The sequence below is a fragment of the Furipterus horrens genome, unplaced genomic scaffold, assembly GCF_987537825.1.
Source record: "Furipterus horrens unplaced genomic scaffold, mFurHor1.1.pri manual_scaffold_1, whole genome shotgun sequence".
Classification (NCBI taxonomy): domain Eukaryota; kingdom Metazoa; phylum Chordata; class Mammalia; order Chiroptera; family Furipteridae; genus Furipterus; species Furipterus horrens.
Window position 1 is genome coordinate 185778127 of NW_028327171.1, and position 12225 is coordinate 185790351.

At 38.5% G+C, this 12225-nt stretch overlaps 2 protein-coding genes across 3 annotated transcripts in view; one reads left to right on the forward strand and one right to left on the reverse strand.

The window, feature by feature from the left end:
• SLC39A10 (solute carrier family 39 member 10) overlaps positions 1 to 7045 on the forward strand; it is a 40383-nt gene extending 33338 nt beyond the window's left edge. Inside the window, exon 10 of the mRNA XM_090282045.1 lies at positions 4317 to 7045. Within this exon, the coding sequence (XP_090138171.1) occupies positions 4317 to 4475 (159 nt within the window). The 3' untranslated portion in view covers positions 4476 to 7045. The remainder of the gene's footprint in view (positions 1 to 4316) is intronic.
• Positions 7046 to 7072: 27 nt separating this feature from the next.
• DNAH7 (dynein axonemal heavy chain 7) overlaps positions 7073 to 12225 on the reverse strand; it is a 226978-nt gene continuing 221825 nt past the window's right edge. For both annotated transcript variants that reach the window (XM_090282024.1, XM_090282032.1), the window contains 2 exons: positions 8629 to 8732; positions 7073 to 7459 (listed from right to left, as the gene is read on the reverse strand). In XM_090282024.1, coding sequence (XP_090138150.1) covers positions 7253 to 7459; positions 8629 to 8732 — 311 coding nt within the window. In that variant the 3' untranslated portion in view covers positions 7073 to 7252. The remainder of the gene's footprint in view (positions 7460 to 8628; positions 8733 to 12225) is intronic.

Consider the following 12225-nt stretch of genomic DNA (forward strand, 5'->3'; position numbering starts at 1 on the left):
TGCCCCCACGCTCAGCAGATAACTCTGCTTCCCACTCCATGGAGAGTACGGAAGGCTGCAGGCCCACCTCCCCCAAGTTCCTGTCACCATTTCTACTTAATCTCCCTGTACCTGTGCCCGTTTACTTTCCTGTTACTCCGAAGAAATGTCCGTGTTCCTAGCTAAGGCCTGCTCCTTCAGACCGTTCCCTAGAACTTACCCCTCATGCTAAACCCCTTTAAATTGCCCCCGCTGCTTCCTGTCTGCTGGATCGTTCCTATCAGCATACAAACCTTAAAAAGGCAGGGGAGATGGACCTTTCTTAGCTCCAGTTTCCCTTTTAGTTATGCTGTTCTCCTTCCCTCTTACAGCACATCACCCTTTCTTGTTTTAATTCTTGCTCTTGAGTGTGGCCTCATCAGCTTTTCTTCCTGGCTGCTTTGCCAGATTTTTGTCAAGTTCACCAACGACTACATTACCCGCTGTGTCCGTTTTCCTGTCCTAACGACAGCATCAGGCGGCTGACCATCGTTTCTCTTTGAAATGCTTTGTCGTGTGCTTTCTGTGCTGCCACCATTTCGTGGATCCTGCCTTTCTGTCCTTTCTTTCTCAGTTGCTTTTACTGTATTCTTTCTCTCCCCAGCCTCTAAATGTTGATGAAAAACCTCTTAAGTAATCTTACCTCATGGCATATTTATTAGCTGATAATTCTTGTTTATTTATTTATTTATTTATTTATTAAAAAATTTTACAGAGAGGGAGAGAAACATTGATGTGTGAGAGAAACATGGGTTGGTTGCCTCTCTCACAACCCCCACCAGGGACCTGGCCGGCAACCTAGGCATGTGTCCTGGCTGGAAATCGAACCGGTGACCTTTTGGTTCGCAGGCCAGCATTCAGTTCACTGAGCCACACCAGCCAAGGCAGTAATTCTTGTTTACATTTTTAGCTCAGACCTCTTAACTGCAGATTAGTTTAACCACCTGCTTACCTGAATATCTCAAAGGCATCACAAATTCACTATGTTCAGAACCCAGGTCTTGGTATTTGCCAACTCCACTCCTTGTGCCAGCACCTCCTGTAGAATTCTCCAATAATAACTCTATTCCTCTGGTTGCTTAGATGAAAGCCCTGCGTATCTTTCTTTGACTCCACTCTCTTTGTTCTCCCCACATCTGGTTTGTCACTAAGGCCTGAGGGCTCCATCCGCTAACCATCTCTACTAGATTCCCATCTCTCTCATTCAGCCCTCCATCATCTTTCTCTTTTTAGCTCTTTTCACTGCTTTTGCCCTTGCCCTCTCCACCACATTCTCGATCAACACACCAGCTAGAGTGATCTTTTTTAATAATCCTTGAATGATTAGACCATGTCACCTGTGTGCTTCAACCCCCTTAAGTGGTTTTCCATCCTATTCAGATAAAAGCACCAAAGCTCTTGTTTTCCATCCTCCTTAAGCATTTCCATCCCCCTCCCCACCCCCGCCCCAAGTACCCTCTGCCTCCTGGCCATCTCTCCTGTGGAACAGTTGGCCTGCAGACATTCTCCTGGCTAGCTCTTCACATCTTTTGAAGTATCCTATCTAAAATTTCAGTCTCTACCACAACATTTCATATCCTCTTCCCTACTTCACTTTTTCACTGTTGTACTAGTATCTCAGTCTATTAATAACACTAAACATTTTGCGTATTTTACTGAGTTAATTTTGTGCCCCAATAGGATGTCAGTTCTGGAAGCACAGGCATTTTTGTCATATTTCACTTACTGGTGAATAAAGAATGAATTAGCTAATTTTTATATTAGGAAGCTAATGATGTAAAAAGAATGAGAATTCAGAAAGGATTTTATAGTCTAACAAAAAAAGAAAGGTAGCCATTAATTACATTCTTTTTTTTTTTTTTTTTTGATACATGTTAGAATAGAGTGGTATACATGCTTGTGAAAATACAAAGAAATGCTGGCTAAAAAAGAGGGAAATAAAATTAGGGAAGTTTTTCTGGAATAGGAAATCTGAGCTAAGTCTTAAAGAATGTAGTAGACAAGCATATTAGAAGCAAGAGGAAAGAGTATATGAGAAGAGAGAATAATAAATAGCATCATTCTTTGACCAGTGAGTCTACTCTTGGGATGCGTTCTGAGGAAATAACCTAAAATGACTGCTGCTAATAAAGCAAGCAAGCAAACAAAAAATAAAACCATATTAAAGTATTGTTTGCAGTAGTATTTATAACGTCATAATTTTAGTGAAAATACCCTAAATGTCCACAAAAACGGGGACAAATTATTCACATATATTTTAGGATTTTAATGACACTGAAATTATGTATTTTCTAATGTGAAGTAGAAAAAATGGGTTAAAAAATTATATCCATAGAGTCATCGGTAGATGTTGGCCAGATCATGACAGTCACACAGCATGCTCAAAAGATTTGAATTTATCATATAAATTTTGGAGAGCCATTAAAAGTTTTAGGCAACAATGACATTTTAGAAATGCCACTTTGACTATAGAGAGGAAGTTTTTATTGATTTGTAGTTATTTAATGAGATAGCAATAGTACCAGCAGTTTCAGTTTGAGGTACCTCTGGGATATCCAGAGGGAGGTATCTGGTTTTAGGCAGCTTTGGATAACAGCTACTTACTAACCTGTATGAAGCATGGTTGCATTTCACCAAGTATGGCCATGTGGACTGGCTGGCTCTTAGCTGTGGTTATGACCAACTGTGGGTGTTGGCATTCAGAACAGAACTGAACATAGGGAAGGCATAGTCCCTGTTCTAGCTGGTGTGAAGACATATCTAGAGGGGATATTTCTGTGAAACATCCTATTAAGGAACATCAGAATTAAAGGTATTTCTAGAAATAAAAACGGGAAAAATAGGGAGAAAAGATAAAATAAAAGTCTTCTTACTAGACTCATAGGGAGGAAGTTGCCAGTTTTAACTTTAATCCAGGGGTTGGCAAACTTTCTGTAAAGGGTTAGAAAGTAAATATTAGGCACTGTGGATGACCTAGACTCTGTCACAGTTACTCAGCTCTATCATTTGTAGTGCTTTCTGTCACAACTGCTTACGCTGTTGGACAAGAACAATAGCCTCCATTAGCTATTACACACTACTGCCATAGACTTTAAGTAGAACAGGTGACCAGCATGAAGTAGTCCTTAAAATAGGACCCTCAGAAGATTGTAAAATAGCACTGTCACAGCATGGTAGTTGGATTAATTGTACTCATTATTTAATAAATAATGGTGTTTCTTCTCAGGCAGGTTATTATGTACTTAACAGTACATTTATGCTCCCTAAGCCTCAGAACACCAAGATACTGTATGAAGTAAAGCTTAATGATTAAGAGAGTAGCATAACTGTCACCTGTCTGTAGGTACTCATTGCAGACTTCAAAAACAACAAACAGAAAAGTGAACGTGAACATTGGAAGCACCAATTCTTTCACAATTTTGATTAGGTTTGGGTAGAAAGGATATAGGCTTTAATAATGTACAAGTACTTCTGCTTCAACAGATCGAATTTACTTAGATAAATTTAAGTTTTATACTTTGACCTATGGATTACTTTTAAATGTAATAGTATATACTTATACTTTAGAAGTTGAACTATAAACTTTTCAGTGCACTATTGCTTTAAAGATACTGGAGCCGTTCAAATATTTAAAATTGTATCACTATTAAGAGAATGGAGTGCGCTGTGTGCAGAACTTGGTGGTAGTTATGCTGGGTGACACTGCACACTATTTTCTGTGTCTGTTCTTGGAAGGAAAATAATGGTACATAAGGGCATAGTGATGCCAGTTTTGAATCATCTGTAAATGTCTGTCCTTGCTGTCATGTGCAGGTGGAAATAAGAATCCTAAACGGAAAAGAATAAGGAAATGATACAGTTTTGAATTCGATATCCCCAAAGGGAATCTTACTCTCTTAGTGAGCTTAAGTTACATGGTAAATGTGGGACTTGTGTTCTTTTCTGAGAGTTTTATTGGCAACGATTAGTTGTCTTATACTTTAGCCTAAAGTAAATGTCAGAATTGGGAAGGTCAGTGGGCAGTAACTTTAAAAAATGACTAACGTATATTTTATGTACATTTGTTGAAGAATGAGGAAGGAACAGATTTCATATTTACATAGTCCGTAGCCAGAGCATAAAATTTCTTTCTCAGAGCTTGAGTAAAATGTGGTTACCACTGTGTTTGATAAAATAAATATTTTATTTGTAGCTATGCTTTAGTCATTAGTGTTCTTAAGTAGGAAAATATAAAAAAATATATATTTAAGCAGAGTGTTATATAAAATTGCTTGTAAATACCTGTGCTTTCCCCCCAGCTTCCAGAAATGTTGCATGGTGACGGTGACAATGAAGAACACGGCTTTTGTCCAGTGGGGCAGTTCATTCTTCAGAATTTAGGGTTGCTGTTTGGGTTTGCCATCATGCTGGTGATTGCCCTCTATGAAGATAAAATTGTGTTTGACTTCCAGTTTTGACCATTCCCAGTGATCGCTGTTGATTACGAGAATGTTACCGAGCAGCTTTGCCTCTGTCCCTTGTACTGTGTGTGCATTGCTCAAAGAAAAGTCGGTGGCTTGCACTACTTACAAGTTCCATAGATCTGAGCCTGCCCCCAAGACTGGTGCTCAGTACTGTTTTCCCTGTGTGAAGGGGGCTTTTTAAAAAAAATGTAAAGCTTGTGATATAGAAAGGAGAAAATGGGACTCCGTGAGACAATGTTGGTTATAGGTGTGATTAAGACTTTGAAAAAAATAATCATATGAAACACTAAAGTAGTCTCTTTATTAGTAGAAACTTCTGTGGCTATGCAGAAATAGGAATTGAACCAAAAAAATCACTTAAACTTTAAAAATATTTTAAATGGACTTTGGGCAGACTTTTCTTTGTGCTAAAAATGACTTGTAGTGTCCTTTAATTCAGCTACTCATATAAATATGGTAATAGGGATCAACCTGACGACTTTGAAATTGAATAAAGTAGATTATAGGACCTAGAGGAAAGCTCAGGCTGCATTAGAGGATGAATTTAGCATCGGGAAAAGCCCTTATTCTTGAATCTAGAGTTACTATTTTTGTATATATTTGCATAGTGTTTAAACTTGCAGCCTAAACTACTGAAACTTGTGATTGTATGTTTGTGTGAGCTTCAGTTTAATGAAAGATTCATAATGGTTCTTTGTATAATATTATACTTGGTGTTTGGGTTTTTTAAATTTTGTTTTGGGGTTTTTCGTGGGGATAGGAGGTTGGAGCATGTGATAAAACAATTTCTTTGTTATTAAAATTGTAACCCTCTAGAAAATTTCAGAGAAGTGAAGAACCTAAACGTGGTCTAAATATTCAATTTTCCTACTTTAACAATACTGACTAGTTACTTGGGAAATTTAAGTTCTAAATGTGCGTGTAGCTTTACCAGTTTGGCACTGGGACCATGCTGAGGCTGGCAGTGAATTCAATGTACCATGTCTGTGATCTGTGCATGGGGTGTAAAAGCAGTTCAGGGGTAATCTCCATGGACACTGTGGCTGTCATAGTACCAAGTGACTTGGAAGGTCCATTTAAATAATTCAGCTGAAATCACTTGATCATTTTGTGCCAACATATGCTGTTAGTGCCTAATAGGGATTAGTCTCTTTTTTTAGGTGCCCTGTTCTCCTATCGTAATTGTGATTGATTTGTGAGAAGTGCAAGCCATGTTTATTTTGAATTTTGACCTAATAATTTGTAGCCCAGTCAGATGCATGTAGCTTTCTGTTTACAGGTTGTGCCACATGGTCTTCATTTATGCCAGGTAAACTGTATTTTAACTGTGCAGGCAGCTTTCTTTTATCTGCTTGGCTACCAGTGTAGCTGCTTTAAAAATCTTACTGTTCAAATACTGAAGAGCCAAACTCTTTCCATTCCATCATAATGTTTTCATTTAGTCCTCCTCCCTTCCCCAGTTTCTTTCCTCTTACTCCGTAACTTTAATACAAAAACCAAAACTTATATAGAGAGCAGCACACGCATCCAGGTATTAATGGAGTATTTCTTCTTTATGCTGTAAGCAAGGGAGTTTGGTATTATTTTCTTAATTTACATCTGAATTTGAAAAATTACTTCTGGCTCTCTCCATGGTCTCCTGTAGCAGGTAGGAACTTTATACAGGGAGTATTTTCAGCATTGGGCACTGAATTAGGACAGTCCTCATCTCATTGCTTGGCCTTTCAAGCAACCGAGCTAAACGGTGCTGCCATTTTATTTAGTACTGCCAAATTCACGTGATTCATATGTCTTGCTTTCTGAACCAAGATAGTTAGAATGCATTTTTGGGTTTTGTGTCCAAGGTGGATGCTGCATTCCACCATGATTAAATCTGCTTAATTAAAAAACTTATGAAAAGCAACAGCTGGAATATACTCCCAGTCTTAAACTCCTGGTTTAAAGCAGATAGGTTATGCTGAAGTATATAAAGTTTTATATTTTCTCAAAAATGGTATTATCTTTATTTGCTGGATCTTTTTAACTTTTTAAGAAGGCTGTACCAGTTGCTGCTAGTATTTTGTTAGGGTTCCACCAGTATTTAGTTTTCACATCGTTATTTCAAGTCTTATTAGACAATCTGAATTCCACTACATTTCTGTTTGGCTCCAACATTCCCTTTAGCTTGACCAGTCTACTTTAATATGTGTTTGTTGGAGTTCATTACTGTTACTTGTACAATGCTGTCACTGTGTGACATCCATATGAAATTTGGTGTATATCAGTCACATTGCATTCAATCAGCTGTGATTATGCTTAGAAATACTATAGTAACTAGATGCAGTGTGAATTTTAACAAGTCAGTGGCTTAAATGTGATTATGGTCCTGCAAGGTGATACTTGCTAAAATAGCTAAACTTTTTTGTTGTTGTTGTTAAAATCAAATCATTTTTTTAAAAAAAATTATAAAGCTGGAAATGATCAGATGCTGTTTTTTTCATTGTCAACAGTGGTGTGTCATTTTACGTATGTTCCTGATGCTTATGGAACTCTCCCAAAATAAAGTTATTAAAGAAGAGCAAATATACCGGTGTGTTTCCTTTAGTCTTTATTTTAGGACATTTCCTTACTGAAGTCTGAATCATTTTAAACAGAGGCTGCATCTGCACAGTAATAAATTTATAATTAAGTATAACCAGTCTAATTGATTTAAAGTATACTTTAAAAAGTTAAATATATTTTCTACGCAATCATGTAACAAGAAATAGGAACAGGGAAATGATGTCTTCTGATTATGAGTTAAGCTGACATAACAGTGCTACGCCCCGTCCAATCCAGTGCTCCTTGGGTTGGTCAGAGGGAAGGGTCACGGCGATGACAAAATTCGTCGAGTGGCCAGTGGTGGATAATGTTCCTCTTCGTTCACTTGTCTTATACAGTGGAGCTACATAACTTGGTCGTTCTGGTATATCTACCCTCTTACAGGGCTTTAGCCACATCTGGAAGAAAGTGCGTAAAACCTTTTTAAGTCAGAGCTGTTATATTTGAACATACATGCAGTATTGTTAAAGTGGGTTATGTCTGCAAATTTCTGTGGCCCAAATAGTTCTTATTTTTGTCAGCAGTACTACCAGTGTTCAGAACTTTTTAGAGCTCTCAGAACTATCTTCAGAACAAGTTTAGAAACTAAATGAGAAAAAAAAAATGTCATTTTTACCTACTCTGTCAAAAAGCATATTGCTGTATCACCTATCCACAGTACTTACCTGGGGATGACTGGGTGCTTACAGACAGAAGTCAGACACACTTTAAAAGGAGAAAACTGCCACCATTGATACTCAAAAGTCATGTTGCCATATGAAAGGCCAATCCCAAAAATATTCTGAAAGGATTTTTATCAATGATGGTAGAACTAGATCACCTCCCCATTTTAGGTAAGTATTTTAAAGTCGCTATTACGTATATTATGCATATCGGATATACCCACATTATTTTTATAGAGTGAGCCAAGTTCCTGGAATGGTAAGGACTGTTGAACCTCACCAATCTCAAAAATAAATAAGATTTAGGGGCAAGTTTGATCTCTGAATATGAGTAAAGAACAAACTTATCATAAAGATGAAATACTGTCTTTAGAGTTTAATTGAATTAATTTTCTGTCAATAATAGCAGCAACTTTTCTGAGGTGATATGGGTTGGCAGACACTTCAGAGTCTAGGTTTCTCAGGTTAAAATACAAATTGTATGAAGGAGCTCATAAGGATGCTAATCTTTCATGTAATTGTGGAATCCAGATTATTATAAGGGGGGCGCAGTCATAAAACAGATTTTCAGGTATAATTGAGTATAAGGACTTTAGCACTCAAGTTGGATATATTTCATTTCAACCAAGAATAGATTTTTCTTACTAAGTGACTTCCTTATTCAGGAGAATCATCCACTTATAAATTCCTTCTATTCACTGCAACTACTTAAAAGTTTCCATGTGAAAGGAAAAAAATTCGATACCAATCAACTCCTGAAATTGCACATTTGCCCTTGTGACTTTCAATTTGGGTCTCATCTTTGAAACTCTGCCCACAGTATCTTAGCAGATTTCTTGTAATTGGTTGTCAGCTGGTCCTTTTACCCCCCCCCCCCCATGTGTATATCCTTAGAATATACTAACCACAGGCATTGTATCATAAAGAACTTTGGGATGTGATTCTGCAAGTTTCTTTATCTTTCTATTCCAGGAAGCTCCATCCAGAAATAATCCATGAATGAAAACACCTAAATATAAAAGGAGGAGGTTAATGCAGCATCTTAAATACGCAAATGGATAGTTCTGAATCTGAAATTCCTACGGGTGAATACTCTGCAGGTTATATTAGGTCAGGAAGCCTGAGGCTTGTTCTAAAAGGAAAAGCCGTGTTCTGAGTGTTTTGTCTTAACATTCAAATCTCAAGAATATCTTATACTTTGGAAATCAGTTAACTCAATTGTATAATTAAATGTGGAAGACAAAAGAGGTATTTTTAATTAGTCTATGGCAAGTTATCAGTTTGTATGAGCAGGATCAGATTTACATTTTTAATTGGGTGATTATAATGTCAGAGGCCATGAAATCTGCAAAGTTCTTCACTCAATTGTAGGGATCCAGTGACTTCTAGGCAGCAGGTGAACGAATAGCCTCTGCAGATCCCTAAAACCCTGAGAGTTAACTTCCTCCCTTTTAGGATTTGTTCTCACTCCAAGGAGAGACACAGGGAGGAACTCCCTCCAGAACAGAATGTCAAATGCTAACAGCTGAAGAACACAAATGAGGAATTCAATGAAACCCAGCCAGTTTCTCTGGCGATCCATTTGTGTAAAACCTCATGATCTGAACGTAGGTATCTGCACTTGCAAACATTCATTGTTAAGCGAAGCAATGTGGAACTTAGACCTAAGTTTTACTTTCTAATTTGCTGTGTGACCTCAAGCAATTCATTTAACTTTAGACCTGTGTTGTCATCTGGAGAACAGCTTGGAAACATTTGTAAAACAATAATGCCTGCTTTGCCTACAGTTGTTAGATCCAAGCAGCTAATGCTGGTGAAAGCACTGGGAAGAAGTATGCAAAAATCCACTTTGGCAGTGCTGTTCAATGGGACTTTTTGCAATGAGGGAGATAGTCCCTATCTGTGCTTTCCAATGTGGTAACCACTGGCTATTAAACATCTGAAACATGGCTAGTGTGACCCAGGGATTGACTTTTTAGTTTCCTGTTTTATTTAATTTTAATTATACAGCCACGCACCATTTAAGGATGGGGAAACATTCTGAGAAATGTGTGAGCAGGCAATTTTTCGTCAGGCAATGTCATCATTGTGCGAGCATCACAGACGCAGTTATAAAAACCCAGACGGTCGAGCCTACTACACACCTAGGCTGCGTGGTAGAGCCTGCTGCTCTTAGTCTACAGGCCTCTGTATAAAACAGCACAAGAGTAAGTCAAACACAAGAGAAAACGATGCAATTAACAGACGTGGTAAACACGAGATGTCTGAGGCTGCCACCAGCATAACAGCAAACTTTTAAAACATGAGTTCTAAAATAAATAAAAAGTAATATAGTTAATAAGTAACAGCCATTTATTTTCAAGTACTACGTACTGTACAGAACTGTATGTGCTGTACTTTTATATCACTGACAGTGCAGATTAGTTTACACCAGCATCACCACGAACATGTGTAACACGTTATGCTAAGATGTCATGACAGCTACGACGTCACTAGGCCATAGGAAATCTTTAGCTTCATTATAATCTTATGGGACTGATGGGACCATCGTCCTGTATGCGTTACAATCATCAACCTAAATGTTGTTGTAGTGTGCCGGACTGTAGTTAACTGTAAAAACCATATGCAGATAGTTCAGTGATGGATGAGGGGCGGAATGGACTTACCCTTTCTCTTTTAGGGTTTAACTGATGGAAAGAATAGTTGGAATAAAATGTCAGTTTTATTAATTAGCAAAGCACTTGCCCAATATCTTCTCAAGCATTACTCTGGTAAAGCTGAATTGCAAAATGTATTTTGAGTCTAGGGCAATGTGGGAAGTGGACCTGCCTGAGCGGGAGCTGAGTCTGCAACCCCATCCTAGAAGTTACCTTCCCAGCCCAGCCACAGCAACAGGTGGGGACAGGACAAACAGAGAAGCCTCTGCAGACAGGTCCAGGAGAGCCATTTAGTGCCCTGGTCTCGCTGACAGCTATTCATAGCCCAGCAAATCTCCGGCACTAGCCAATTAGATTATCTCTTCCTCACAACGTAGAGAAGCTAATGTCACATGGAGTAAACAGAAGAGTTCATCTCAACACCTAAAACAAGTGGCAGTAGGAATAAAAATTCCCTCCAAACCAGTAACAGTTTTATAGGAAATGTGACAAGGATATTCACATGTTTTAATCTTTCATGGTTAATAAGGGCTTTGTGGAAACACAAGATAGAAAGCCACAGGCAGATGTTGACCGGGTCTTGGTCCACAGCCTCTCCTACTCCGAGTCACACCTTTGCCATTGGGAGTTGCGGTCAGCACATAGAATCAGCTACAGCTTCTCCAAGGCCCTCTCGTTCACTCTCTCCTGCCTCCAATCCTGCTCAGTGCTCTCCACTGACGACCCTGAGCCACCCACTCGGATAGGAGGGATCATCGGCGAGCACACCGAGAATGTATGATGCCCAATCCAAGTAGATTTACAGTGGCACTGGGTGGCCACTTTGAGCCATGTTAAAAGTGACCTTTTTATGATGTTTGATTTAATCTTCGGATTAAATAAGGCAACTTCTCTGTGAGCCCCAGAACCCAGGAACAGGAGACAGGCTGGGGGAGTGGAGGAGACGACAAAGACACAAACTGCGTTTCTAGCCCACGCTGTTCTCAGGGGTCTGTGCTCCTCCCATTAGGGTCCCGTGAGAAAGCTGTTCCTTGGGAAAAGGCTGCTGCTCCAAATTATTTCATCGAATTTTAATTTCTTTCTGGCAATTAGCTAACTAGGAAGGAAAGCTAGAATGAAAAAAAAGTTAAGTGGTGAATATCTGTGTTTATTGGTGAATATGTGTGTGTGTGTGTGTGTGTTGTGTACAAAACAATAAAATCCATGGTTTAGTGAATATGAGATATAGAGAGCAAACCTGGGCTGATTCATTGGACTTTAGTAGTTGGTTTAAAGATGGTCACTCTTTATTGTGCAACTTTGGAACACTAAACGGCCTTTATCAATCCTGAAATACGTTGTGCTTTATACCTGCTCCACTATTTTCAAGATAATTTTGTCTTTTAATAAATTTGAAGCTTTAATAAGAGCACTTGTGGTTAAATTAATGTATTGTTGTAAAAAGAAATGCCGACTACCCTGTGCTCAAGTCTTTGTGTATAATGATCGGGAATTCAATAGTTTGATCATAGATATTAGCTAGTTTATACACTTCAGTCAGTGATTTTATAAATTGTGTCTTTTACCTGAGTTCAAAAAGATATAACTGGTGATCATCAGTAGACTTAGCTTTTAATTCAAATGCCACCTTCTGCTTTTTTATTGAGATGAGGAAAATTTAGAAAAATAATTTTTGCATCTGAATTAAATAAAAATAAACCATAGCTTCTTCAAGAAAACTTCCCTGAGACCCACCCATTCTGGGAACGACAGCCAGGGCAACAGCTAGAGAGGCACCAGGCCCATATGGAAGTGGGAGAAGTGCCTGGAAAAGGGGCGAGTGCTGAGCAATTGGCATTGTTCCCT